Below are 26893 nucleotides of genomic sequence, written 5' to 3'. Positions count from 1 at the left end.
TAAGCCACATGGACTGCTGCTGTTCAAGGCGCTCACTACCACCTTCTGAAGGGTAATTAGCAATGGGCAACAAATGATGCCCTTAGCAGCAACCCCCAAGAAGTAATTGAGTCCTATTGGATGTAGCTGGGGAGGAAAATAATTTATCACTATCATGAAAATTTCAATTGAACCAGAATCTCTAGCCTTTGGCAAGCCAGGGTTTGGGGGTTATGATTAGGAGGAGTTCTAGATTGTCACTACCAGTTGAGAAAGAAAACAAAATCACATGTTAATGGCCTAATTTTAATGTTATGATTTTGTCCGCTTGTTCAAAGATTCCCCAAAGGAATCAGCTTTATTTGCTCTATTGAATCCCTTCATAAATGTTTGCTACTAGATCACCCCTCAACTTTCTAAATTCAAAGGATTGCACAATCTGTGCAACCCCTCCTCACAATTTAAACCTACAAGTTGCATTGTTCTGGTGAATCTGTACTGTAACCCTTGCAAGGCCAATACATCTTTCCAGAGATAAGAACAGAAAACACTGGAAACACTCAGTAAGTCAGACAGCATCCATGAAGAGAGAAATTCCTCACCCCCTGGTAACATCCTGGTAATTTCCTCCGTACCCAAAGACCTTTACACCTTTCCTGAAGTGCAGTGCCCAAAGTTGTCTGCAATACTCCACCTGAGACCTAACTAGGAACTTACAAATGCTCTCTTAGTTTTTGCATAATCTATTCAAATAATTTAAGCTTTCCTGAAGCTGAGAACACTGAAGCGCAAAAGGAAGTGCGTGAGGAAACCGCACCTACTTTTAATCTTACAGGAAGGTCATAAAAGCAAGACGACTGGCCACAATTATTTATCAAAGTGGGATCAGCATCACAGTTTAAAGCCAAGCAACTAATAATACTTGCAAACTATTCAGCTCATTCACAATTAATCAAGTTATAAAGCAGTCCATGCCCACAGGCAGCAAGATGTGAAAAATGTCCAGGCCAGAACTAATAAGTGGTATTCGTACAGCCAAGGTACTAGGCAGTAGCCAGCTCCAACAAGAGAGGGTCCAAACCCATGATATTTGATGGCATCACCACTGCCGAGTCCTCCAGCAGCAATACCCTGGGGGTTGTTATTGGCCAGAAAATAAACTGAAGCGGCTAGATGAATGCAGTGGCTACAACAGGTCAGAAGCTGTGTATTTTTCAGCTTTATGATCATGAATCTTTCTTTGAGTTCAGTAAGAAGTCTTACAACACAAGATTAAAGTCCATCAGGTTTGTTTTGAATCACCAGCTTTCGGAGCACAGCTCCTTCCTCAGGTGAGTTCTTGGAGTTGACACTGGAAGAACAAGGTATATTTAACTTCAATTTTGTTATTTTTCAGCTAGGGATGCACCTTCTGACTTCCCAAAGCCTCTCCCCATCTACAATACACAAGTCAGGGAATACTCTCCATTCAACAACATTAAGGAAGCTAGATACCATCCAGAAAAAAGCAACCTGTGCACCACCTTAATTATCCACTCCTACCATAACCAGCAAATGGCGGTTTCAGTGTGCACTGCAACAACTCACCAATCTCTTTGACAGCACGTTCATCACCTAGAAGCACAAGGGTAGCAGGTGCATTGATGCATCATTAATTTCAGGTTTCCCTACAAGTCACACACTACCCAGACTTGGACATGTATCAGCATTCTTTCATCATTGCTGGGCCAAAATCCTGGAACTCCTTACATTGTGGGAGTACTTCCACCAGGTGGACTGAAACAGTTCAAGGTGGCAGCTCACCGTCATATTCTTAAGGTCATCTAGGGATGGGCAATAAATGCTGGCTTTGTAGTGATGCCAACATAACACGAATAACAGTACAAAATCCAAAAAAGGACCAGAGTGCAATGAGTTTGAAAATCTGAATATACATTCTCTCCCAACTCATGTTAATTCTTCACTTTTATTGGTTAAACCTTTCAAGGGCAGCACGGTGGCCCAGTGGTTAGCACGGCTGCCTCACGCCGCCGAGGTCCCAGGTTTGATCCCGGCTCTCGGTCACTGCCAGTATGGAGTTTGCACATTCAACCCGTGTTTGCGTGGGTTTCGCCCCCACAACCCAAAGATGTGCAGGATAGGTGGATTGCTCAGCTAAATTGCCCCTTAATTGGAAAAATGAATTGGGTATTCTAAATTCATTAAAAAAAAGATTAAGCCTTTCACCCCAAATGTAGAAACTGTATTCTTCATCCCTGATCTCTATATGTATCTCTACAGAGCAAAGGTTTATCAAAACAAAATTGAAGTTAAATATAACGGGTTCTTCTAGTGTCAATTCAAAGAAAGATTCATGTTCGAAGTTTCATGATCTTTGAAAATACATTCCAATTGTTATGGAAAGCCAATGCCCAGCTTCAAACCCAATGTTACCTATAATCCAATGTAGAAACAGAAATATTCCAATAAGTCTCAATATCTTCAATCTGTTAACCAGTTCAGTGTGGTTTATTGAACACGGGCAACATATTATTCCCATATTACTTAGCCAGCTTAATCAATAAACACTTGCATCTGTCGTAGGCTAGTCTTGTATTTACTATTGACGCAGTGGCAAAGTACCTAGAAAATAAAATATCAATTAAAGAGTTCCTTCCAGTCAATTTTCTTCCTTCCTAATCCATTGACAGCATTAATTTGCGCTAGATTGTGGCAACATGGACACTAGTCACTGTTAAGAATCCCACCCAAATGACTACTCTTCATGAGTCAGATTAAACAGCAAGTGCTAACAAGCTATTTGACCAGATTGTCTCTATTCACATTCAAGGATAGAGCAAGTCAATTCAGGGGCACCCTGTACCATAAAGCTAATGTTTCAGGTCGATAACCTTTCATCTGATGATAGGCTAATAGTCATTGACTTGAAAAGTTAACTCTTTCTCTCTCTATAGGGGGTGCTGCCTGATCTGCTGAATATTTCCAGCATTTTCTGTTTTTAATTGATTTCCAGCATCCTCAGTATTTTGCTCGCTCGTCATTAGTTTATCACTTTCAATGCACATGCAAAACAAATAACAAAACAGGCAAAACCCACATTTCATTAAGATTACATTTAAAATAAAGCAATTTTCCTTTCCATTAATAAGCAATTTCATTGAGTTGTTCTTGCTTTAAAAAAAAAACTGTTTTAATATTGGATTAAGTTAACACATGTATTGCATTTCTAATTTCTATAAATTCAAATAGCTCAAAACTATTGCTCCCATACACTCACCGCCACCCTTGGAAAACAACTAAGCAAAAAAGGAAACCTCACCCACTTTTAATCTGACAAAGATCAAAGAAGTACAGAGGTGTGAGGTAACGCCATTGCCTTAAAAAAGGAGAATCATAGTTTAAAAACAACCTAATATAATCACCAACATAATGTACAGAATTACAGTGTACACAACTTTATGAACCTCAAAATAAATTGTACGATGCAATAGGATTTATGCACCCCAGATTCTGCTTTCAAAATATCAGTTATGCTAATGTGGCCACAGGCTATTTATGCAGAAATGTTCACGCAATTTTACCCGAGGGCAGATGCTCGATTAAAAAATTCAAAGGTTGTTGTTGGAGTTGAACTGCCCCGCTCTTAGCTTCACTCTCTGACCCAGCATTGAAATCTTGTAGGTAGGTGTCAACTAAACTTTCCACACAAAGTTAAATATTGTCCATTCCAGTTTAAGTACCCTTTTAATGATGTGATAAAAAAGTAAAACATTTAAACTGGTCTTTGCTTCCCCTCTCTCTTAAACCAATCTTTCACTCCATTCTTTTTTATATACCCGGGTATCATTGAATTCACCCAATTTAATTTATACTTCCATTTCGGTCGCTATGGTGTAAATTTCACAAATCTTCAATCTGATTAAGGATTATATATACACAGGTGTTTGCCCTGTTCATTCAGGTCCCAGATGCTAGATTCGAAACGTTTACTCGGTTTCTTTCTCCACAGATGCTGCCAGACCTGCTGATCTTATCCAGCATTTTCTGTTTTTATTCCTGGTTCCTTTTTTACTGGTCTGCATGGAATTTGGTCTTTTGCTTCTTCACTCGCTACCCTCACCTACAGGCCGACCAAGCACAAGCCTGCATCCCTTTCCGTTGTTAGTGTTTACTGGAACTAGGTGCCAGCCTGTCACCATATGCTACAGCTTGAGGGGCACACACTCCACATCAAGCATGACTGATCAGGAAACTCTCCCACTCTTACCACCTGGCTTATTGGAAGGATTTACACATTGATAATCAACATGCCTGACCATGTATGAGCACAACTTCTTTGGCCATCAAGTCCTGGAGTGGGACACGAAGCTGGAGTTTCTAGTTCAGAGGCACAAACGCTATCCAATGCGGCACAAAACCAGAGTTTGGTCTACACATACAAAATAAAGTTCTAATAAGGCAATTTCACACGTTTTTCCTGACCAGTTGAACCTATGGATAAGGTTTTGGATAACCATGATAGCTTATGAAGTCTTGGGAAGCTGCAACAGTAACATAAAAATGTATACTTTCCATGATAGGTGCTGTTAAGAACTTTGAAATATTTCAGCACGAACAATAAAGTAGCCACGTGCTAATCCTTACTAAAGGACCTCAAAATTGTGGTTCTTTCATGGCTAACACAATCCATATGCCACTTCCTATGTTATTGATTTGTCCATCTTCTTAGCAGGTTATGAAATGAAAAGGAATCACTCTCACTATGACACTTGTACCATTCTTCCATCACTGGGCTGCACGGTAGCATTGTGGATAGCACAATTGCTTCACAGCTCCAGGGTCCCAAGTTCGATTCCGGCTAGGGTCACTGTCTGTGCGGAGTCTGCACATCCTCCCCGTGTGCGCGTGGGTTTCCTCCGGGTGCTCCGGTTTCCTCCCACAGTCCAAGGATGTGCAGGTTAGGTGGATTGGCCATGATAAATTGCCCTTACAAAATTGCCCTTTGTGTTGGGTGAGGTTACTGGGTTATGGGGATAGGGTGGAGGTGGTGACCTTGGGTAGGGTGCTCTTTCCAAGACCTGGTGCAGACTCGATGGGTCGAATGGCCGCCTTCTGCGTTGTAAATTCTATGATAATCACCCCCGGCACATTCCAGCAAACAAAGGAGACACAAGACCTGCCCCTTTACTTTCTCCCATCCATGGCCCCAAACACACTGCCCAGATGAACAACAATTTATTCATATTTCTTCCAACTTGGCACACTGCATTCTTTACTCCATGTAATATCCTCTATCTTGGGACGGCCAAACAAAGATTGAACAATCACTTTGCTGAACACTTCAGTCCACAAGCTTGACCCTGAACTTCCAGTCACTCATCACTTGAATTCTCTATCCCACACTCACTCTAACTTTTCTAACTTGGGCCTCCAACACTGTTTCAACAGATACTCAACACAGGTTCAAGATACTGATCTTCCTCTTTCTATTAGTCACTTTACAGTCTTCGGCCACTGTTTCCATCATCTCAGACTGTGGGTGATGGTAATGGAGGTCAGCTGCATTAGAGGCACTGGGAGTGGAGGGCTGTGGCCAGTGTTTGGTGTGGAAAGGGGAGGCAGGGTGACTCCGGTCAGTACATAGTTGGAAGGTTGGTCTGAATCCAGAGGTCCACTCTTCTTTCAGCCACATTGCTGGGAAATGGGAGGTCTTTCTATGAGAATTTTCCATGCTGCCCTTCCCTCACTCACCCCACAATCCGCTGTAACCCTTCACACCGCCTCTGGGCCCATTTTTGATTCTTTACCATCCCATTGACCTTGAACTCTGAACAAAATTGTACTCTCTGTACTGAAAAGATTGAAATGATTGTAAGTTCTCATTGCTGAACTGAAGCACATCACAGTGCATCTTAATCGCTGGCTTTGGAAGCAGACCAAGGCAGGCCAGCAGCACGGTTCGATTCCCGTAATGGCACATCCTTTTGTAAATCTACTCCTTTGTTCTTCCCCTTCTCCAATTGTGTACTTGCTTAAAATCTAACCATTTCTAACATCTTCCAGTTCTGATGAAGAGGCAGTCTGGCCTGCTGAATGCTTTCTGGTATTTTCTGTTTTTACACAATTGAAGTAATTGTTTAAAATTTGTGAATTTGCTGATCAACACAGCCTCAAATTTCTTGCAATTTGATCAGCATCTGTAAATTTCACTATGAGCAGAATTTCTTAAACAAGACAGATCTCTTTCAAAACTCGTCACGTATTCTACGATGACAAGAACCTTCGGCCCACGATGTTGTGCCGACCATTTATCCTAATCTAAGATCAGCCTAACCGACACCCCTTCAATTTACTGCTGTCCATGTGCCTGTCCAAGAGTCACTTAAATGTCCCTCATGACTCTGACTCCACCAGCAGTGCATTCCACACACCTACCACTCTCACCTCTGACATCACCCCTATACTTCCTCCAATCAACTTAAAATTATGTACCCTCAAGACAGCCATTTCCGCCCTGGGGAAAGTCTCTGTCCATCCACGCCTCTCATCATCTTGTGCCCTAGCTCCCTCAACCTGTCTTCTAAGACATGCCCTCCAGTCCAGGCAACATCCTGGTAAATCTCCTCTGCACCCTCTCCAAAGCATCCACATCCTTCCTATAATGAAACTGAAATGAAAAATGAAAATCACTTATTGTCGCAAGTAGGCTTCAAATGAAGTTACTGTGAAAAGCCCCTAGTTGCCATGTTCCGGCGCCTGTTCGGGGAGGCTGGTACGGGAATTGAACCATGCTGCTGGCCTGCTTTGGTCTGCTTTAAAAGCCAGCTTTAAAAGCCCAGTGAGCTAAACCAGCCCCTAATGAGGCGACCAGAACTGGACACAATATTCCAAGTATGTTCTAACCAGGGTTTTATAAAACTGCAGCAAAACCTCGTGGCTCTTAAACTCAATTAATGAAAGCCAACATACCATACACCTTCTTAACAACCGTATCAACCTGGGTGGCAACTTTGAGGGATCTATATACATGGACCCCAAAGTCCCTCTGTTCCTCCACACTTCCAAGAATCCTGTCTTTAACCCAGTATTCAGCATTCAAGTTCGACCTTCCAAAATGAATCACTTCACATTTATCTAGGTTGAACTCCATCTGCCACTTCTCAGCCCAGCTCTGCATCCCGTCAATGTCCTGTTGTAACCTGCAACAGCCCTCAACACTTTCCACAGCTCCGCCAACCTTTATGTCATCGGCAAACTTACTAACCCACCCTTCCACTTCCTCATCCAAGTCATTTATAAAAACCACAAAGAGTAGAGGTCCCAGAACAAATCTCTGCGAGACACCACTGGTCACCGACCTCCAGGCGGAATACTTTCCATCCACTACCACTCGCTGTCTTCTTTCGGCCAGCCAATTCTATATCCAGACAGCCAAATTTCCCATGCCCCCTAACTTTCTGAATGAGCCTACCATGGGGCACCTTATCAAATGCCTTACTGAAATCCATATACACATCAACTGCCCGACCTTCATCAATGTGTCTCGTCACATCCTCAAAGAATTCAATGAGGCTTGTAAGGCATGACCTGCCCCTCACAAAGCCATGCTGACTATCTTTAATCAAACTATGTTTTTCTAAATAATCATAAATCCTATCTCCAGAATCCTTTCCAGTATTTTGCTCACCAGACGCAAGACACAAGGATTTCCCTATTCCCTTTCTTGAACATGGGAAACAACATTCGCCTCCCTCCAATCATCCGGTACTACTTCAATGAAGAGTAAGGACGCAAAGATCATCGGCAACTGCGTAGCAATCACCTCCCTCACTTTCCGTATTAACCTTGGGTATATCCCGTCTGGCCCAGGGGACTTATCTATATTAGAGAAGTTGAAGTCACCCATGACAATAACTCTGTTACTTCTGCACCTTTCCAAGATCTGCCGACCAATCTATTCCTCCATCTCTCTGCTGCTATTGGGGGGGGTCTATAGAAAACTCCCAATAAAGTGACTGCTCCTTTCTTGTTTCTGACTTCCACCCATACTGACTCAGTAGATATACTGCGCAACAACATTTCCTTGCAATATGAACATGTTACTGCAAGTGAGTTGGATGGAATGGTGAAAGGGCTGTTAAAATAAAGGATTTGCCAACATAGATAGAGTACATTAGCCCTCTTCTTCCCCAGCCTCAGGTCTCACTAACCCCCAGAACCCATGACCAAATAAAGTGTTTCAAATGCTTGACCTTTACCACTTCCAGTAGTCATGTCAAGAAAGCAGGATGATGCTTTGCATTCCTCTCACAAGCATCATTCAATCAAATGGCCAAGCCCACCGCTTATACTGATGTTGGTGCCAATGTGATTCATCTGTTATAAGCTGTGCACACTAAAACCAAAAAGGTGACCTGCATCACCTGCATTTTAGAGAAAAAAAACATTTTCAGCAACGGTGTCTGTGATTCATTGACAGTTACATCTACAATCTCATCACTACTGTAATTATCTATTAACAAGATGCAAGAGGGTGGCACAGTGATTAGCACTGCTGTTTCACAGCGCCAGAGACCCTGGTTCAATTCCGGCCTTGGGCGACTGTCTGTGTGGAGTTTTCACTTTCACTCTGTATCTGCGTGAGTTTCCTCCGGGTGCTCCAGTTTCCTCCCACAGTCCAAAGAATGGCTGGTTGGGTGGATTGGCCATGTTGAATTGCCCCTTGGCTGTCCAAAGATGTGTAGGTTATGCAGGGTTACGGGGATAGGGCAGGGGAGGTGGTCTAGGTAGGATGCTCTTTTAGAGGGCCGGTGCAGACTCGATGGGCCAAATGGCCTCCTTCTGCACTGTCGGAATTCTATACAAATAGCTCAGTTCTTGAACGCCCAACTTTAGTCGAAATCAGCACAATATTTTGGATTAGTACAATACGAAGTGTGAACATCTGATGGAACCTTCAGGCATTTTCAATTTTCACCAGTATCAGCAGTCTTAAAATGGGCAAGTGCTTACCAAACTGTCAGGCATTGTAGGTGTGCGGAATATTAAAAGGGGCACTTTTTAAATCAAATTCTATTCTGTTGGCAGATGGTTAGTTCATCTATCCGATGGATGTAGTCCATGCTGAGTGTGGGCAGTTTAACTGGTTAGTACTGCACCAGGCTTCGTAAGTGTACTTTGACAAACCAATATGAAATAATACAAAACCAAAGGGAAAGTTTAAAACATTTCAGACAATATTTAGAAGCCTAGTATGGTCTACATCCTTCCCCTAAGTGGAAGTCAAAGAATAAACCAATGTACAATGCTGAACAAAATATATAAACGCATATACAGAGGAAATGGCAGACAAAGAATAGGATGAAAGAGAAAAACTTCTTAAAACCTACACCGTTGACAAATGTTTTGGCATCTGGCCTAATATCTCCTTATGTGGCCCTAATTTGTTTTATAATGATCCAGTGAAGCACCTTGGGGACATTTTAATAATGCACACTGTAACCCACTGTATAAGCATGAAATATGTATATGCTGGAAATTCAATTATCTGCAGTTTTCATTAACCAAAAAAATAGGAGGCAAGATTTAGTTTTGTTTAACCAAGCTAAATTCATCTTCTCAAAAATCTGTATTCTTGCTCTAGAAAGATGATTATCTGGATGACTAACTGAGCTGGCAAAACCTCCATTCAATCAAGATACAAACCTTAAATGAGTAATAACTAGGTTACAAATTGGTGACCCTCCAGTCTAAATCAGTGCTTATCTGCTAACAATGCATTCCACTCCATATGTCCCTTAGCCAGATTAATTATACAATTACTACAAACTACTATGGTAATTAGGGTGTTTGAAACTCTCACTGAAAAGCAGATACTTAGACCAACAATTTGCTAAAACATCCACAAGGATCATTACAATTTTTTTCCAAAGGATGTTTTACAGCAAGGAGATTGTCCAATAGCTCAATTAAGAAACTCCCCTGTTCTTTCCTGATTCAGGTGTTATGCTAGCAGTGGACAACAAAATTGTCTGAGTCCAACCTAGGTCATGGAGGGATAGGGAAGGGCTTGGGTAGGAGGAAAGTAAGTACAGCCACCAGGATATACTCCATTCTGTCCTCCCTCCACTTTCCAGAAAAAGAAGCCACCATCTGTCACAGCAGGAAAATGTGAAAATAGTTAAAAGAAATAACATCTGAAAAACACAGTCTGATAGTTTTTTTTAAAAACACTTGAAATAGTTATGGAGTACAATGTTAGCAACAATAGCTTTGGTCATCTGAAAATATGTTTAATTAATTTGAAGGTTGAAAATTGAGAGGTATCAATGGAATGTGAATGGGTGGCAATTACTGGGACCCATAGGAAGGAGGACCAACAATTAATATTTCACTCATATTTGCACGTATTTGTATTTTTGGTTCAACAATTTCTCTCTTTGGATGAAACGATGAGGTGGGGGAAAGAGAAGAAACGAGCAAGAATTATCAAAAAGGTGTGAATTTTACAGAACCTCTGCCGCCTCCAGCGCAGGGGGTCCGGGTTCAATACCGCCTTGAATGACTATGATGAGTTTGCACGTTCTCCCCATGCATGCCTGGGTTTCCTCCGGGTGCTCCAGATTCCGCTCATAGTCCAAAGATGTGCAGGTTAGGTGGATTGGCCATTCTAAATTTTCCCATACAGTCCTAAAAGTTAGGTGGGATTGTGCAGTTATGCAGATAGGTTGGGGGAGTAGGCTGAAGTAGGGTGCTCTTTTGGAGGGTACTGCAGACTTGATGGGCCTCTTTCTGCACTGTAGGGATTGTATTACTCACCGGAGTTAACTATTTTCTACAATTTAAGACCTAGCTATATTAAAGGTGTATTTTAATTCAAGGGGGCCACATTCAAAAAATTGTAAAATTGCTAGTCCTATACTAAAGTTTCCTTCTTTACAATGTGTGGCCGAAGCAGAGCATTTATTCCTGGAATCTTGTGTTTTGAAATTTGACGTCCATTACAAAAAATTTTGGTTATAAAAAGCATGTTACTAAGACAGATATCACCCAATAAAGCAGTGAAAATTACGAGGAAGAAACAAAACGATCTTACATTTATAAAGAGCCAAAGTGTCACAATCAACTAATTGCATTTGAAGTGTAATCACTGTTGTAATGTAGGAAAATGCAACAGGCGATTTGCATACAAGGCTAAAACCTACCTATCCTAAGCCCTTCAAGAACTGAAAAATAAAGCAGAAGTAGGTTTGGGCGTTGTCCAAAGGGAATCAAATCCATTCCAAAAGGCCGTAACATTCCTGTTCCTGCTTAAGAGACTTGCAAAATTCTGTTTAAGGAAATCAGCAAAATTAATCAGCATAATGTACTGAAAAGTAATTTGTGAGTTCAGAGCTGAATTCATTCTGGGCACCTTCATGCAGGTCAGAATACAGAGGTCACAGCAAGACCGCACCATCTGATTTTCCTGATCAGTTGACTGAGACTTAATGAGTTTCAATCTATTCTTATTACTCAAAGATAAAAACAAATTGATAGGAGCGAGGTCTCCAACCAAATATTGCTTGTAATATGCTTCTAAATAAGGAGCAACAATTTGTTTTTCACTCTTCTCCCAAGCAGAAACTTTGGGGAATTAAACTGAACTTGAAACTACAAACAGTCATGTGCATTAAGATAGAGCCAGATGTGACCATACTAAGCATAATTTAAAACCTCATTCAAAAGAGGTGAAAATAGCAGACCCTAAGTGTGAATCTTCCTGGTTCTGCACCTGGACATTTTAAATCTCCCTGGGTGCAGCAAATATAGGAACATTTTTGAGGTGTTCGCTCTACTGTACCTACTGCGCCTGGGTGATTCAAGATGGTTAGAAGTAAGTTCAAGCAAAATACTGCGGATATGGGATCCAAAACAAAAAACAAACTGCTGGAAAAACTCAGCCAGTCTGGCTGCATCTGAAATGAAATGAATGAAAATCGCTTATTGTCACAAGTAGGCTTCAAATGAAGTTACTGTGAAAAGCCCCTAGTCGCCACATTCCGGCGCCTGTTCGGGGAGGCTGTTACGGGAATTGAACCGTGCTGCTGGCCTGCCTTGGTCTGCTTTCAAAGCCAGCGATTTAGCCCGGTGCTAAACAGCCTCTGCGGAGATTAAAGAAACAGAGTCAAGGTCCAAAGAGGAGTCATGTTGGACTTGTTACCTCCGTTTCTCTCTCCATAGATGCTACCAGACCGGATGTGTTTATCCAGCAGTTTCTGTTTTCATTCCAGGAAAATCTAACCCCCTTCCCCCCCACCAAATCTTTAATAAAGCATTGGCATTCAGTGACTATTCAATTAGATGCCTGACCTAAAATCATTCCCCAAGATTAAGTTCATTAAGATTAAGTACTTTGGAGCACCTTTCTTGTTCATCTTTTTTGAAAATCAGAACGACTATTATATAAAGCCTTTCTCTCTACCAGTTTACCCCATCCCTCCTCTACTTTCCTGAAGACATCATACGTTCGGACATGGATTCATGTCCTAACCCTCTATAATTTCCCAAGTGCATATTTTTCTGTGCAGCATTGAAGCAAAAAAAATTTACATGATATAGTGTGTGTCATGACCAAAGTGCTTCTCAGCCAATGAAGTACTTTTGAAGTTCAGTTACTGTTGTGATGTAGGAAACACAGCAGCCAATTTCCACAGATCTAGTTCCCACAAACAGTGAAATGAAAGTCGCCATAGTCTCAGAGGAACATGGGCTGCTTTCATAGAATCATAGAATTTACAGCGCAGAAGGAGGCCATTCAGCCCATCGAGTCAGCACCAGCCCCTGGGAAGAGCATCCTACTTAAGCCAACACCTCCACCCTATCTCTGTAACCCAGCAACCCCACCTAACCTTTTTGGACATTAAGGCCAATTTTAGCATGGCTAATCCACCTAACCTGCACCTCTTTGGACTGTTTGAAAAAAAACGGAGCACCCAGAGGAAACCGACACAGACACGGGGAGAACATGCAGACTCTGCACAGACAGTAACCCAAGTTGGGAAACGAACCTGGGACCCTGGAGCTGTGAAGCAACAGTGTTAACCACTGTGCTACCGTGCCACCCCTTTTGAGAGAGAGCTGATGAGTGGTCATAGTGTTTAACACCACGGAAAGAGTCCCTTGGGCCCACCTTGTCCACGCCGGCCATCAAGCACCCACTTACTCTAATCCTTACTTGGCCTGTTTTCTTATATGCTATTGCAGTTCAAGTGCTCATGTTAATATTTTGTCAATGTTGTGAAGGTTCCTGCCTCTGCTACCCTTTCAGGCAGCGAGTTCCAGGTTCCCACCACCCCCCGGTGAAAAATACTTTCTTTACATCCCCTATAAACCTTCAGCCCATTACCGTAAAAAGGTAATTTAAGATGAGGATTTAACCCGAGGGTCACCAAACCTCAGGCGAGGAGAAAGGTAGAGAAGATGGGACCTTCATGAATAACCTCAAATAATGTGATAATGACTAGATAATCTACTTTTGTGATGTTGATTGAGGAATAAATATTAGCCAGGACTTGAGGATAACTCCCCTATTCTTCTTCTATATAATGCCATGGGATCTGTAAATATCCACATGAGAAGGCAGAGAGGGCTTCAGTTTAATGTCTCATCCAAAAGACAGGACGTCCAACAGGGCAGCACTCCCTCAGTACTGCACTTGATGTGCTCATGCCTCTGGTATGCATAACTTCTGATTCAGAGGTGAGAATGCCACCTATGGTGCCATGGCATACACATAGAGCCAGTTTGCCTGACTCCACAAACATGGAGCAGAAACTAATGTGCTGAAATAAAGAGGCATTTATTCAGTAATTAGATTATGTATGACTCTCACAAAATTTCAATCATATTATTTATTTACTTTGAGCGAGTGGAGAAAATAAAGTATTTTGTTCAATGGAAAATCAAGACTACAATCTGGTCATTGTAAACAGAGTATGAAAGCATTTATTTACACACTCAACAATTGTTTTTTAAAAACTCAAATAATGTTTTTCTCTTTCTTCTTTCCACTCTGTCCTCTTTCTGCACCTTTTTTGGCCAAGGGTTCGGGGAGAAGAGTCAGGCAGTTGAAGGGTTTGTTTGATTGGTGATCTACCACCGGGAAGTACCCAGTAAATTTCCCTCCTTACAGGGAAAAGCTTGGCCTTAACTCTATCCCTCCCTACAAGATCAAAAACTCAGTATGGGTAAATATGTGATGCCAGTGTCCTGTTTTTATAAACTGCAATACTTTAAATGAAAATTAATCATCCAGTAAAGAATGCAACAATTAATTGTAAACCCATAACACAAAAGGTCACCTTCAGATTATGTTTATAATAAAAACTTGAGGTGTTTTACTTATAACTCAGCTCAAAGCATCGGAAGGAACAGTGACACAATAAACCTGGCTACATCATTTTTTTTCACAAATAAAAATTATGTTTTTGGCATGAGCCGCAAAGCAAATTATGTTGCAAGGATAGTGTGTGTGTGTGTGTGTGTGTGTGTATGTGTGTGTGGGGGGGTGGGGTCATTATCTTCAGAACATCGCCTGACGATCAATGTTTTCCCCTGACAGCTGCCTCCGCCAATTTCAACTCTTCCTACTGGTGGCTTATCTGCCACACAATGTTTGCCTTTTCCCTCCAGGGCCTCCAGTTCCACTTCTGAAGGGGAAGGTCATACAGTGCACAGGAAGCCACCACAATGTGTGAAACCTGCTTGAACATACCACAACAACAAAACGTGAACTCCCGTGGCCAAACATCTACAGGGAGCCAACGGAAAAGAGAAGTCTAATAATTTCTGAAGATTAATATCGGAAATCGGTTTATAAACATGGCACTTTCCCAACCATCCATTATTCCTTATATTAAATGACAGTTGAGCACAGATTTTGAATGAGTGTTTTAACAAGTACGGGTGAACACGAACCCCATTGCTATGTCAGAAAAGCTCAGCATTAAGAGACCAGTAAAGTGCCTGGTTTAAATCCAATTTTTTACTGCTGCATTTAGTAAAGCCAGATTTAATTAGTCAAACCAATAGGAACAACATAAAAATAGTTTCCAAAAAAACTTGAAAGCTCTCTATTTTAGATGGAAAAATAGCTTTGCAGTACATGACCTAATGCTTCATTTCAAACAGAGATTCCAATTTGAAGTAACTGATGCAGTGCAATAAAACATGTCCAAGAGGCTAGCCATATTACACACAACTGACTCCTTGTAGGCTGCTGGGCTGAGGACGGCTGAAGCCATTGTACTTTGCACAAGATTTCTAATCACAAGCTTCATTTTCCAGTTAAAGTGACCTGAGCTATGGATTTTTAAAAATCGCAATCGCGGTAATCCTAATCAGTGCAAAACAATGAATTCACCATTAAGTGTAAAACAACATGCGTTTTACATGTTCAAGTAAATTAGTGAACTAAATAAACAATACTAATATATTGACAAGCTACAGCACAATAACAACAAAACTTGTATTTATGAAGACTTTTAACATAGTAAAACGTTCTAAAGTATTTCACAGAAGTGTTACCAAACAAAATTAGGCCACATAAGGGGCGAAATTCTCCGGAAACGGCACGATGTCCGCCGACTGGCGCCCAAAACGGCGCAAATCAGACGGGCATCGCGCCGCCCCAAAGGTGCGGAATGCTCCGCATCTTTGGGGGCCGAGCCCCAACCTTGAGGGGCTAGGTCGGCGCCGGACGGGTTTCCGCCCCGCCAGCTGGCGGAAAAGGCCTTTGGTGCCCGCCAGCTGGCGCGGAAATGACATCCCCGGGCGGCGCATGCGCGGGAGCGTTAGCGGCCGCTGACGGCATTCCTGCGCATGCGCAGTGGAGGGAGTCTCTTCCGCCTCCGCCATGGTGGAGACCGTGGCGGAGGCGGAAGGGAAAGAGTGCCCCCACGGCACAGGCCCGCCCGTGGATCGGTGGGCCCCGATCGTGGGCCAGGCCACCGTGGGGGCACCCCCCGGGGCCAGATCGCCCCGCGCCCCCTCCGGACCCCGGAGCCCGCCCGCGCCGCCTTGTCCCGCCAGTAAGGTAGGTGGTTTAATTTACGCCGGCGGGACAGGCATTTTAGCGCCAGGACTTTGGCCCATCCGGGCCGGAGAATCGAGCAGGGGGGGGCCTGCCAACCGGCGCGGCGCGATTCCCGACCCCGCCGAATATCCGGTGCCGGAGACTTCGGCAACCGGTGGGGGCGGGATTCACGCCAGCCCCCGGCGATTCTCCGACCCGGCGGGAGGTCGGAGAATCTCGCCCAAGATGATATTAGGAAAGATGTTTAAAAACTTGATTTTTAAAGGAGAGTCTCATAGGAGAGAGAAAAAAGAGGTGGAGAGTTTTACAAAAGGTAATTCCAGAGCTTCGGGAGACCAGAGAGGTAATGTTGTGGGAGCGGGAGGACAACTATTGAATTGATTCTCTGGCTACACTGAATAAATTAAATGGAACCATGTGAGAGCAGCTCAAACCAGCTGGATGTCATTGGAGGAGGATAACATGGTCAACCATATAAAAAGGTTGCAGACAGGTGACAGGGGATGAGGAGGGAAAGTTTACCTCCATCACTGTCACATAGAATGCCATTTGTGACTTTGTACAGTGGCAGCAGGTGGGAAACCTGTCAGGAGGGAAGGTTGGGCACAGATTGTAAAGGCAACAACATGTTCAAGGACTTGGAAAAAAAAAGGGATTAGAGGTGGAGTAGTACAGGTTGAGCATCCCTTATCCAAAATGCTTGGTGCCAAGTGTGTATCGGATTTTGGAATTATTCATATTTCAGAATGTAATGTGCATGTGCGGCATGTTGGGAACTGCGCATCCCCTGGGGAATCGTGACATCATGTCGGCGCTCGTAAAATGTGCAGATATTGCAATTTTTGTTTTTCAGAATTGGAAAGGGCATGAGGGGAATAGATGAAAACCGTGATTTCAGGGATAAGACAGGGGGCAACCCGAGAGAAAGAGAAACAGAGGGAATCAGCAAAAGAAGTCTCAATCTTTGTAACAAAGAAGTCCATGAGCTCCTCACAGTTCATGTTGGAAGAGGCAATGCTTGTCATAGAGGGGGGAAAAAAACTAGGAGTTGTATTTGAAATTCAGGCAGATCTTGGAATGCACGGTTTTGATAGGGTGCAGCCAGGGTAAACTTCTGGATTACCTGCTCTTAAAACTTCACTTTTCTCATGCCGTTTTGTCAGCATCTTGTGTTAACATACTAGTGGTAATGCATTACTACATGTGTTATTACATACTACTTCTGTTCAGGTTACACGTCCCCAGATAACCAAGATTTGGCCAAACCCCATAAATCTTCCAAATGCGTTATACAGAACTTGCGACCCATTAACACTGACAGAGGAAACATTTAACCGACTCTATTCAAAATTAATTAGATACTTTCAAGAAAAACCTCAACTACAAATAAATTAGATTAGTCTTAATATCATCTCCATTGGATTATCAAGATGCTGAAATAAATCAACTGAATGAGAACTATGATAAAGCTGCAAACCATACATAGCACACCTAGTTTGGCCATTATCAAACCTATAGCACTACCATAAGTACAACATAACACACCAAAGCAAGCACATTTATTGGAAATTAAACAGAAAAATAAGAACCTGGCTTTTGTTTGCACGTGTCAGTTGAAAGGGAATTGAACTGGGCATAATTTCAGCCACACACCTTCACCCCCTGACAAAATGGATCCATTACCTGACAGAAGACACAGTAAATGGAAACGTTCCTATCCATTGTTCCAGCCACACTCACACACAAGATTCCTTGATCCCAATATCCGTGCTGTGAAACCCCAAACACTCACCTCCCCAGATCCTCGCCGATTTCGTAATAATCGTCCACATTTTCCTGCTTGAACACGGTCATGGTAGCTGGTTACTGCATCCCGGCGCACAACCAGCCCTGCAAAGGTTACCAATTTCAGCATCGATCAGGGCGACACTCCCTGGCTCCTATCCACAGGAAAGTGCATTCCTGTCCTGTGCAACAACAAAAAAAATACTCTTTTATATCAGAACTTGTCTTTCTTTTAACCAAAATGAACCCCTGGGCGTTCCTCAGCATTAAAAAAAATATGGGTTGTTGCATTACGTTGCGTGAACTGCATGCACTAGACGGTGAATAAAGCCATCGGCAGCATTTCTCACGGTGCACTGTTAAATGGTCATGTTTATACCTTGGAAACAATGCAAGAACAACAACAAAAATCACGTCTCTTGTAACCCAACACAAAGTCAGCGACACCCAATCTTTGAAGGGGACTGATTGGTGATTCCTCGCCAGTACAAGCACAGCAACCCCAGCTGGACAGGAGTCAGCAGCAGCACAGGATCTACAACAACCACACATAGATCATTTCACGCCAGCGGCAGGAATTGCTCTCCCAACGCGAGTCATTTCATTCCCTTTTACAGCAAACCGGAATTCAAACCGATATTTCATAATGTGTGCGTTTGATTTTTTTTTAAAACCCTTCAAGCTTGGTGATCTTACCACACGAGAACTCCCTGTCAGATGTTTAAAACCTGCTGCCAGTCGGGGGGTGGCCGAGGTTGTGGCTCTGAGCCTCGGGAATGAGGGCGCAGAGTGTGCTGGCTGGAGCCGCGGCCTTGCGCCCAAACGAGCCCGGTCTGCAAACCCAGCGGCAGCCCGCTCTCCACAGCCTGAGGGGCAAAGCGACTGTACCGAGAGGAAGCAATGCAACATTCCCCACCCCCACCCAGCCGGAGGGCGGCGTTTGAAAGTAAAATATGGAAGTTTGCAGCTTGTGCTCACCCCGGAACTGGCGCCGTGACTCCGGGGGAACGGCTCCAGCTTTCCGTCACCAAGCACAGCTGCCCTGGTTACCGGAGCGGCCCAGCCAATGACGACAGGCTGCACACCTCACTCACTCTCACTCACTACCCCGACACTCACTCTCATACCTGCAGCTCCCCCTCAGGATTTACATGTATCCCATACACACCGTGCTTTTCCTCTGGACAAGGCGTCAACTCCTTTAGGTGTAAGGGGAATTAACCTTTAACGTTTCCAGCATGGCATAGACTTTACAGTGCAGAAGGAGCCCATCGAGACGGCACCGGCTCTTGGAAAGAGCACCCTACCCAAGCCCACACCTCACCCCTATCCCCTTAACCCCACCTAACCTTTTTGGACACTAAGGGCAATTTAGCATGGCCAATCCACCTAACCTACACATCTTTGGACTGTGGGAGGAAACCAGAACACCCGGAGGAAACTTTATGCAGACACGGGGAGAGCATGCAGACTGCGCAGAGACAGTGAACCAAGCCAGGAATCGAACCTAGGACCCTGAAGCTGTGAAACAACTGTGCTAACCACTGTGCTAACGTGCTGCCTCACTCTGATATATCTGTTGTTTTTAATGTGAACACAATGGGCGCAATTCTCTGGAAAGATTTCAAAGTGCTCTAGCGAACAGGAATTGCCACAAGCTTCCTGGCGCTCAGGCCAGAGGCAACACTATTCAATGTTAATTGGTCCATTTAACAAGGCCTCACAGGCGTCTCGCCGCAAATGAAGGCTCGCCATCTGATTCGCCAGGACCGTGTTCTCCAGTCCCCCGGGGGGCTAACAAGGTCGAGCAACACTTGTTCAACCAACCCCAGCCAGTTCGCAACAATGGCACTGAGGAAACGGCCCCAAGATTCGAGAGCGCTGACTTGGGGAGGCTGCTAGACTCTGTGGAGGCCAGGAGGGATGTCCTGCTTTCCTGAGGGTCCAGGAGGGTCAGCCATAGGGCTGCCAGTGCCACCTGGGAGCTTGGGGAGTGTGACCAGGAGGACTGGCCTCCAGTGCAGGAAACAGGTCAATGACCTACAGCGGGCAGCACGTGTGAGTAAACACCAGATCCCCCATTCCACCCCCTCTCCCGCCAAAACCTTTCTGCCCCACAAGAGCATCCAACCCCGTCCCCCTTCAACCTCCCAATCCTTCCTCCACCCCACTCCCCTGTCAACCCCCCCACAACCCTTCCTTCACACTTCCTTCCCACCACTGTGAACCACATGTGTGGCTAACAATGCCCCCTCTGCGCCTCCTCAGGAAAAGCTCGCCCACAATCGCCAGGAGAGGACCCAGACTGGCAGTGGTGTGCCAGACATCATCATCTTTGAGGGGTGTGCCCTGGGGGTGACCGGTGTGGCTGAGCACAGGGCAGTCACCAATGCGAACGCTGGCAGACGGTGCAGAGGTGAGGAACCACCGGGCTCCACCGAGAGGATCTGTCAAACTTGAGATGTTATTGACTGACCACATGTCCATTCTCCCGCAGGTCCTCCAGCCGATGGCGCCAGCCCATCCCAGGTGGTCCCCTCTCCAGTCTCCCATGAGACCACCTTGGAAGAGAGCTCCGAGGATGCTACCATATTAGCCACTTCACAGCTGTCATCCTCGCCCTCCACCAGTGCAGACACATGCACCTCGGTGGGACATGTTGGTGGTCAGGCTTCTGGGGCACCACACTGCTGCTGATGCACATCAGGTGGAGGCAGGAACCCCCAGGTGAGACAGCAGTCGGAGGTCTGGTAGATCCCAGGACCCAGCTGGGTCCCAGGCTGATGCTGAGCATGTGGAAGAGAACATCCCAGAGCTAATGGAGACGATAGGGAGCAGCCGGGACAATCAGAGGGAGATGTCAGTGTAACTCCAACAGATCCATAGCCACTTGGAGGAGGCTACAGCTACAGGAGATGTCACCGTCAATGTGTGGCAGGGAGGCCAATACTGCTTGAGTGGCGACTGCAGTGGAAAGCCTGATGCGTGATGTCGGCACCATTAATGAAGGTGCCCAAGGCATCGCACAGTTGATGATGACCATGGCTGAGGGTCTAGGCAGAATGCCTCGCTGGGGGATGTCATCCAGTACCAGGCACACCTTGATGAGGTTCTGCAGGACATGACCTGCTCTCAGATGGGTATGGCCGAGACGGCTACGGAGCTTGTCCCAGTCGGAGGTGGGCATTGCCGAGGCACCACAGAGCACGGCCCAAACACTGAGGACCATTGCCGAGGCTGGCGACACGTTAATGCGGGCCATGGGGAACCACCAGGGCTGGCAGAGCCAAATGATGCAGGGACAGCCGGGGCTCGAACCAGCTGCCCCTCCGACCCAAGATGAATCCCAGGGCCCTATGGGCACCGAAGGGGAGGAGGGGGTGCCGGGTGCCTACCCGGACCCGTCCCATGGAGTGCAACAGTGGCCACCAGCTTCCCCAAGTTCCACTCCTCTGATGAGGCCGCATCTCTCAGCCAGCACACGGGTCAGGGGGGCACAATTGTGCATGTGCCGCCGACAAGTGAGCCGGGGCCCTCTGGCTTTAGATCCCCCAGAGGACGCCCGCCAGGGGCATCGAAGGCTACAGGACATGGTAAGCAGCTCGCTGCCTCCACCTCAAATGTGCATTATGGGGGCACACCTAGTAGTGGTAGAGCTAGGAGGGCCAAGCACATTGAGGATCATTGAGGGCACTGGGGGGGGGGTGGTAGCGCGGCACCATCGAAGGGCGGGAAATTGTTAAACACAACAAACACCTTTGTGCACAAGTAGTATGACGCCTCTGTCACTTTCTTCTGCAATGCGGGCTGACCTCTGAACTCTTGGCCCATCTCTTCAGGCATTTCCCCCCTCCGAGTTGCACTCACCCACCCTCCATCCATGGCCGGAGCTGTGTCCCATATCCTGGGTGTTCAGATGTTGGCTGCTGCTTGTGTGGTGTTGCCTCCCGCAGTGTTCAACCACAGTGTCCATGCATCAAGGTGTGATTGGGATGCTAAGCAATGACTCCCACATGCTACATGGCACGCCCACCCACAGGGATCCACTTGGATTCTGTGAAGTGCCCACTTAACCATGATTGCCAATGCCCTATTAGCGATAGTCTTCAGCTGCACGGCCAGAGCCTCGGCAGTTGGTGTTCGGTGGAGCAGACAGGCAGGTTTGCCCCAGGAACGGATACACATGATCCAGGGGTTGGCTTGGTGGTGCCGCATGCAGTTGCCCTCCCAGTGCCTCCCCCCACCCTCCCGTGGCAGCTCATCCCTGTGGGGGGCTCCCCCAGTCGAGAGGCCGTTGTATATAGGGTGGCTCTCATTAATTGTATGGAAATAGAGTTCAAGTGGTGATAATTGGTTTCTCGCCACGCTACGGCAATATCCCAATTTCACCTACGGGAGCGGGCCGGTTGCATCGCAATCTGGTGCCTGGCACGGTTCTCGGTTTCTGCCTCTCCCACTATTCATAGGCCTCGTTTCGCTTGAGCGAGAGCACGATGAGGCCGGAGAATCTCGCCCAACACCTTTACATTCGGAAGATGTATGGAAAAGAGCAAGGAAAAATCAAATGTGCAAATACTCAACTGGAGGAGGGCCAATTTCAGTATTTTAAAAAAGGAATCTGGCCTAGTGGATTGGAATCCAAGATTAGCAACTAAGGCAGTAAGTGAGCACCGGGACAGACATTCAATGAGGAACCAATTCAAGTTAGACACATTCCCGCAAGTTGATAGAAAGTGCATCCCCAAAGCTGGCGGTCCATGGATGATTAAAGATATTGAAATTAATCTAAAACAGATAAAGGAGGCTCAGATAAAGTAAGGTTCATAATTCAGTGGAGAACCAAGCTGAAAACCTAATAAATTAGCCAGTAGCAAAAAATGGAATCCAAGCATAATTCATCAACGTTATTTCAAATGTGAGACATGTTTTAAAATGTCTCCTATAATTTAAGATAAAAACAGAATGTACTGGATAAAGGGGGATGGTGATCAGACTAACTCTACATGGAGACAGACCCATATGATCTGTAACCAGACCTATTGAAACTGAAGTTTCACACCTTGACACAAAAGAGGGACAGTTGTTTCTTTAAATACAGAGAGGCACAGCAACAGAGGGACACTGTTGTAATATGATGTGCTGCTGAGTACCATGTTGCAATATGGGTTAATCTGTGGTGTCTCGATTATGAGGAGCTTGGGACTTGTATGTTTAAACATGAACATTTATTGTTATTCTTTAATGATTTAGCAGGCTGCTTCCAGAGTGTTCTGCCTGAGTCTCTTACATGTAACTCTATACATCATACTGTGGGTTGTGCTATTTTTCCGTTCCATGTTTACCGTTATCTGTTGAATGCCTTTTAATTACAATGGCATGCAAGCATATAATACAACATCTCCTTTTTTTCTCAATAGAAAACTTTCCTCCCTGCTCTCCCACCTCAACTCTCTGACTTTTATAAGTTCAGATGGTCTTGAATCTTGACAGTTCGTCCAAATCTCGATCTGTCACGTTTGGAGGAATGTAATGCTCTATGTTTATGATGCATGGTTATCTCCATTTGATTCACCTTTTGCATTCTTTTGAGTTGCACTTCTCTTTGTTAAAAACTCATCTGCTTTTTTCTGAGACTGTGGGTTTGTCCTATTCTTTCTAAAGGTAATGCGCACTCTGTTGAAAACTGGAGTGGACCCACATTTTCTTTTTCTGTGGTGTCTGCCATGTTCTTTCTGGACATACTTGTTTTGCAAATGGAACCTTCATTTCCACTTGTTTGACAATTTCACCCAAACATTTATGCAAGTTTATGAATCTTTTCATTCAGCTCAGTGTTTCTCAGCATGTTTGAGACATCCAGTGTTTTTTCTCTTCTCATAGTTCCTTGCACTTGCAGGGTGTGGTGGTATGTATTAGGGGTATTACGGTACCCTGTGATGCCGAGAGGCAATTGGTGATAGACGCCGGGTTCCGATTGGATCAGCCGCCTACTGACTCCACCCAGTAAGGCGGAGTATAAGAGCCCGGGTTCTCCCAGCAGCCGCATTCTGTAACTGTGCTGCTGGGGAACAAGTCTGCGTAATAAAGCCATCGATTGACTCCATCTCATCTCGTCTCGTGAGTGATTGATTGTGCTACAATTTATTACGCAAACTTTAAAGAACATGGAGTGTCTGCGAATCAGCCCCCACGCGGCAAACTCAGCGGCCACTTTTAAACACTGGTTAGCGTGTTTTGAAGGATACCTCCGAACGGCCATCTGCGTACCTACAGAAGACCAGAAAATGCAGGTCCTGCATTCCAGGGTGAGCCCGGAAATCTAAACTCTCATAGAGGACGCGGACGATTTCCAGTCGGTGCTCGCCATGCTGACAGGAATCTACGTTCGGCCCGTCAACCAGGTCTACGCACACTACAAGCTCGCGATGAGACAGCAAACCCCCGGGGAGTCGCTGGACGAATTCTACAGTGCGCTGTTAATACTGGGAAGAAATTGCAACTGCCCACTGGTTTCGGCTAATGAACATACGGAGCTACTAATTCCGGAAGCTTTCGTGGCAGGTATGCTTTTGTCTCAAATTCGCCAGCGATTGCTGGAAAGAGACTCACTAGGCCTTAAGGAGGCACGGGGCCTCGCTGCCTCGCTCGATGTGGCATCACAGAACGCCCATGCCTACGCCTCCGACCGCGCGGCAGCCCCTTGGGCACCGTGGATCCCCGCTGCGACCAACCCCCTGGCACCCCCCCCCCCTTGCAGGCCTGTGCTGCCAGAGCGCCAGATCACCCGGGGGGGGCCCCGCTGCTACTTTTGCGGGCAAGCAAAACACCCCCGACTGCGCTGCCCGGCCTGCTCAGCCCTCTGCAAAGGGTGCGGCAAACAGGGGCACTTTGCAGCACTGTGCCAGGCCCAGGGGGTCGCCGCAATTTCCTGGGGAGAACCAGGACCCCAACCCCAACCCCCCCAACGATCCATGTGCGGCCAACGGGCGCCGCCATCTTGGGTCTCGGACTCCATGCGGGAGGGATGGGCGCCTCCAATTTGTGCTCCTCCGGCCATGTGCGATCAATGGGCGGCGCCATCTTGTCCACCCCCGACCGTGTGCGACCCGTGGATGCCGCCATCTTGGCTGACGGCTAAGGACACCGGGATGGACGGCCGCACGGGGCCTGAGGAAAACGCTCCGATGCAGCAACAGCGACTGGCTTCGGTGACCCTGGAACAGTCGCGGCCCCGAACGCTCCAAACGGCAACAACGATGGTATTCATAAACGGGTACGAGACGCCCTGCCTGATCGACTCTGGGAGCACGGAGAGTTTTATACATCCCGATATGGTAAGACGCTGTTCCCTTCCGATCCACCCGAGTAATCAAAAGATTTTCCTGGCAGCAGGATCCCATTCTGTAGAGATCAAAGGGTTCTGCACCTCGAACCTCACGGTGCAGGGGACGGAGTTCAAGAACTACCAGCTTTACATCCTCTCCCACCTCTGCGCTGCCACACTCCTGGGGTTGGATTTTCAGTGCAACCTCCAGAGTTTAACGTTTCAATTCGGCGGCCCTATACCCACACTCACTATCTGCGTCGTCGCGACCCTCAAGGTCGACCCACCTTCCCTGTTTGCGAACCTCACCCCGGATTGCAAACCTGTCGCCACTAGGAGCAGACGGTACAGCGCCCAGGACCGAACCTTTATCCGGTCAGAAGTCCAGCAGCTGCTGAGGGAAGGCATCATCCAGGCCAGCAATAGTCCCTGGAGAGCTCAGGTGGTAGTTGGAAAGACTGGGGAGAAGCAGAGGATGGTCATAGACTATAGTCAAACCATCAATAGGTACATGCAGCTCGATGCGTACCCTCTCACCCGCATATCCGACATGGTCAATCGGATTGCACAGTACAAGGTCTTTTCCACGGTGGACCTTAAATCCGCCTATCACCAGCTCCACATCTGGCGAGCGACCGCAAATACACTGCTTTTGAAGCAGATGGGCGGCTCTATCACTTTTTAAGAGTTCCATTCAGCGTCACTAATGGAGTCTCGGTCTTCCAACGGGAGATGGACCGAATGGTTGACCGGTGCGGTTTGCGGGCCACGTTTCCGTACGTTTCGATAACGTCACCATCTGTCGGTGGCCTGTTGATTTCTTCCCTGTGATTTTCCTGCACTTTTCCAATTTTGGCCTGCTCCCTGGCAATCGACTGCTTTGTTGTGTGTAACCTTTTAAAACTTCTGCAATTCCTATCCGGGCAATTCTTGCTTTCTTTCTTCTCCCGCTGTCAAGCCTTTTTTGAATGTCCCGTGCTTTGAGAGTTTCGGCAGACACAAGGTTTTTGTATTTTAAATAATTTTTATTAAAGGTTTTCATAAAATATTAATAACAAAATGAGAAAGAAAAAAGAACCCAACAGGGTTAAGTACAAAACACAATCTAAAAAAGCAACCCCCCAAACCCCTCCCCCTGTACATAAATAATAAATTAACATTAATACCCCGACTTAACACAACCAGCTGTATACACCCCCTCAGACCCTCCAGTGTAAATAACATAAACAAAAATAAAGTAAACCCCCCCCCCGCCCCCCCCCGAGCTGCTGCTGCCATTGACCAATGTCTATCGTTCTGCCAGAAAGTCTAAGAACGGTTGCCACCGCCTAAAGAACCCTTGTACCGACCCTCTCAAGGCAAATTTCACCCTCTCCAATTTAATGAACCCTGCCATATCGCTGATCCAGGATTCCACGCTTGGGGGCCTTGCATCTTTCCACTGAAGAAGAATCCTTTGCCGGGCTACCAGGGATGCAAAGGCCAGAATTCTGGCCTCTTTCGCCTCCTGCACTCCCGGCTCCTCTGCCACCCCAAATATTGCGAGCCCCCAGCCCGGTCTGACCCTGGATCCTACCACCCTCGACACCGTCCTCGCTACGCCCTTCCAAAATGCCTCCAGCGCTGGGCATGCCCAGAACATATGGGTGTGATTTGCTGGGCTCCATGAGCACCTAACACACCTGTCCTCACCCCCAAAGGACCGGCTCATCCTTGTCCCGGTCATGTGT

General features: G+C 45.9%; 1 protein-coding gene across 5 annotated transcripts in view; it reads right to left on the bottom strand.

The window, feature by feature from the left end:
- Positions 1–19056, bottom strand: part of dapk1 (death-associated protein kinase 1) — a 310534-nt gene extending 291478 nt beyond the window's left edge. Inside the window, exons 1-2 of one of the 5 annotated variants that reach the window (XM_072516716.1) lie at positions 18967–19056; positions 17847–18021 (exon numbers count right to left, since the gene is read on the bottom strand). In XM_072516716.1, coding sequence (XP_072372817.1) covers positions 17847–17908 — 62 coding nt within the window. In that variant the 5' untranslated portion in view covers positions 17909–18021; positions 18967–19056. The other 4 variants (XM_072516717.1, XM_072516715.1, XM_072516714.1 and 1 more) reach the window with 4 other exon arrangements.
- Between the last annotated feature and the right edge of the window lie 7837 nt (positions 19057–26893).

This window comes from Scyliorhinus torazame, chromosome 9 (genome assembly GCF_047496885.1).
Source record: "Scyliorhinus torazame isolate Kashiwa2021f chromosome 9, sScyTor2.1, whole genome shotgun sequence".
NCBI lineage: Eukaryota > Metazoa > Chordata > Chondrichthyes > Carcharhiniformes > Scyliorhinidae > Scyliorhinus > Scyliorhinus torazame.
The sequence above is the reverse complement of the archived record's forward strand: the minus strand, read 5'-3'. Positions and strand labels throughout refer to the sequence as shown.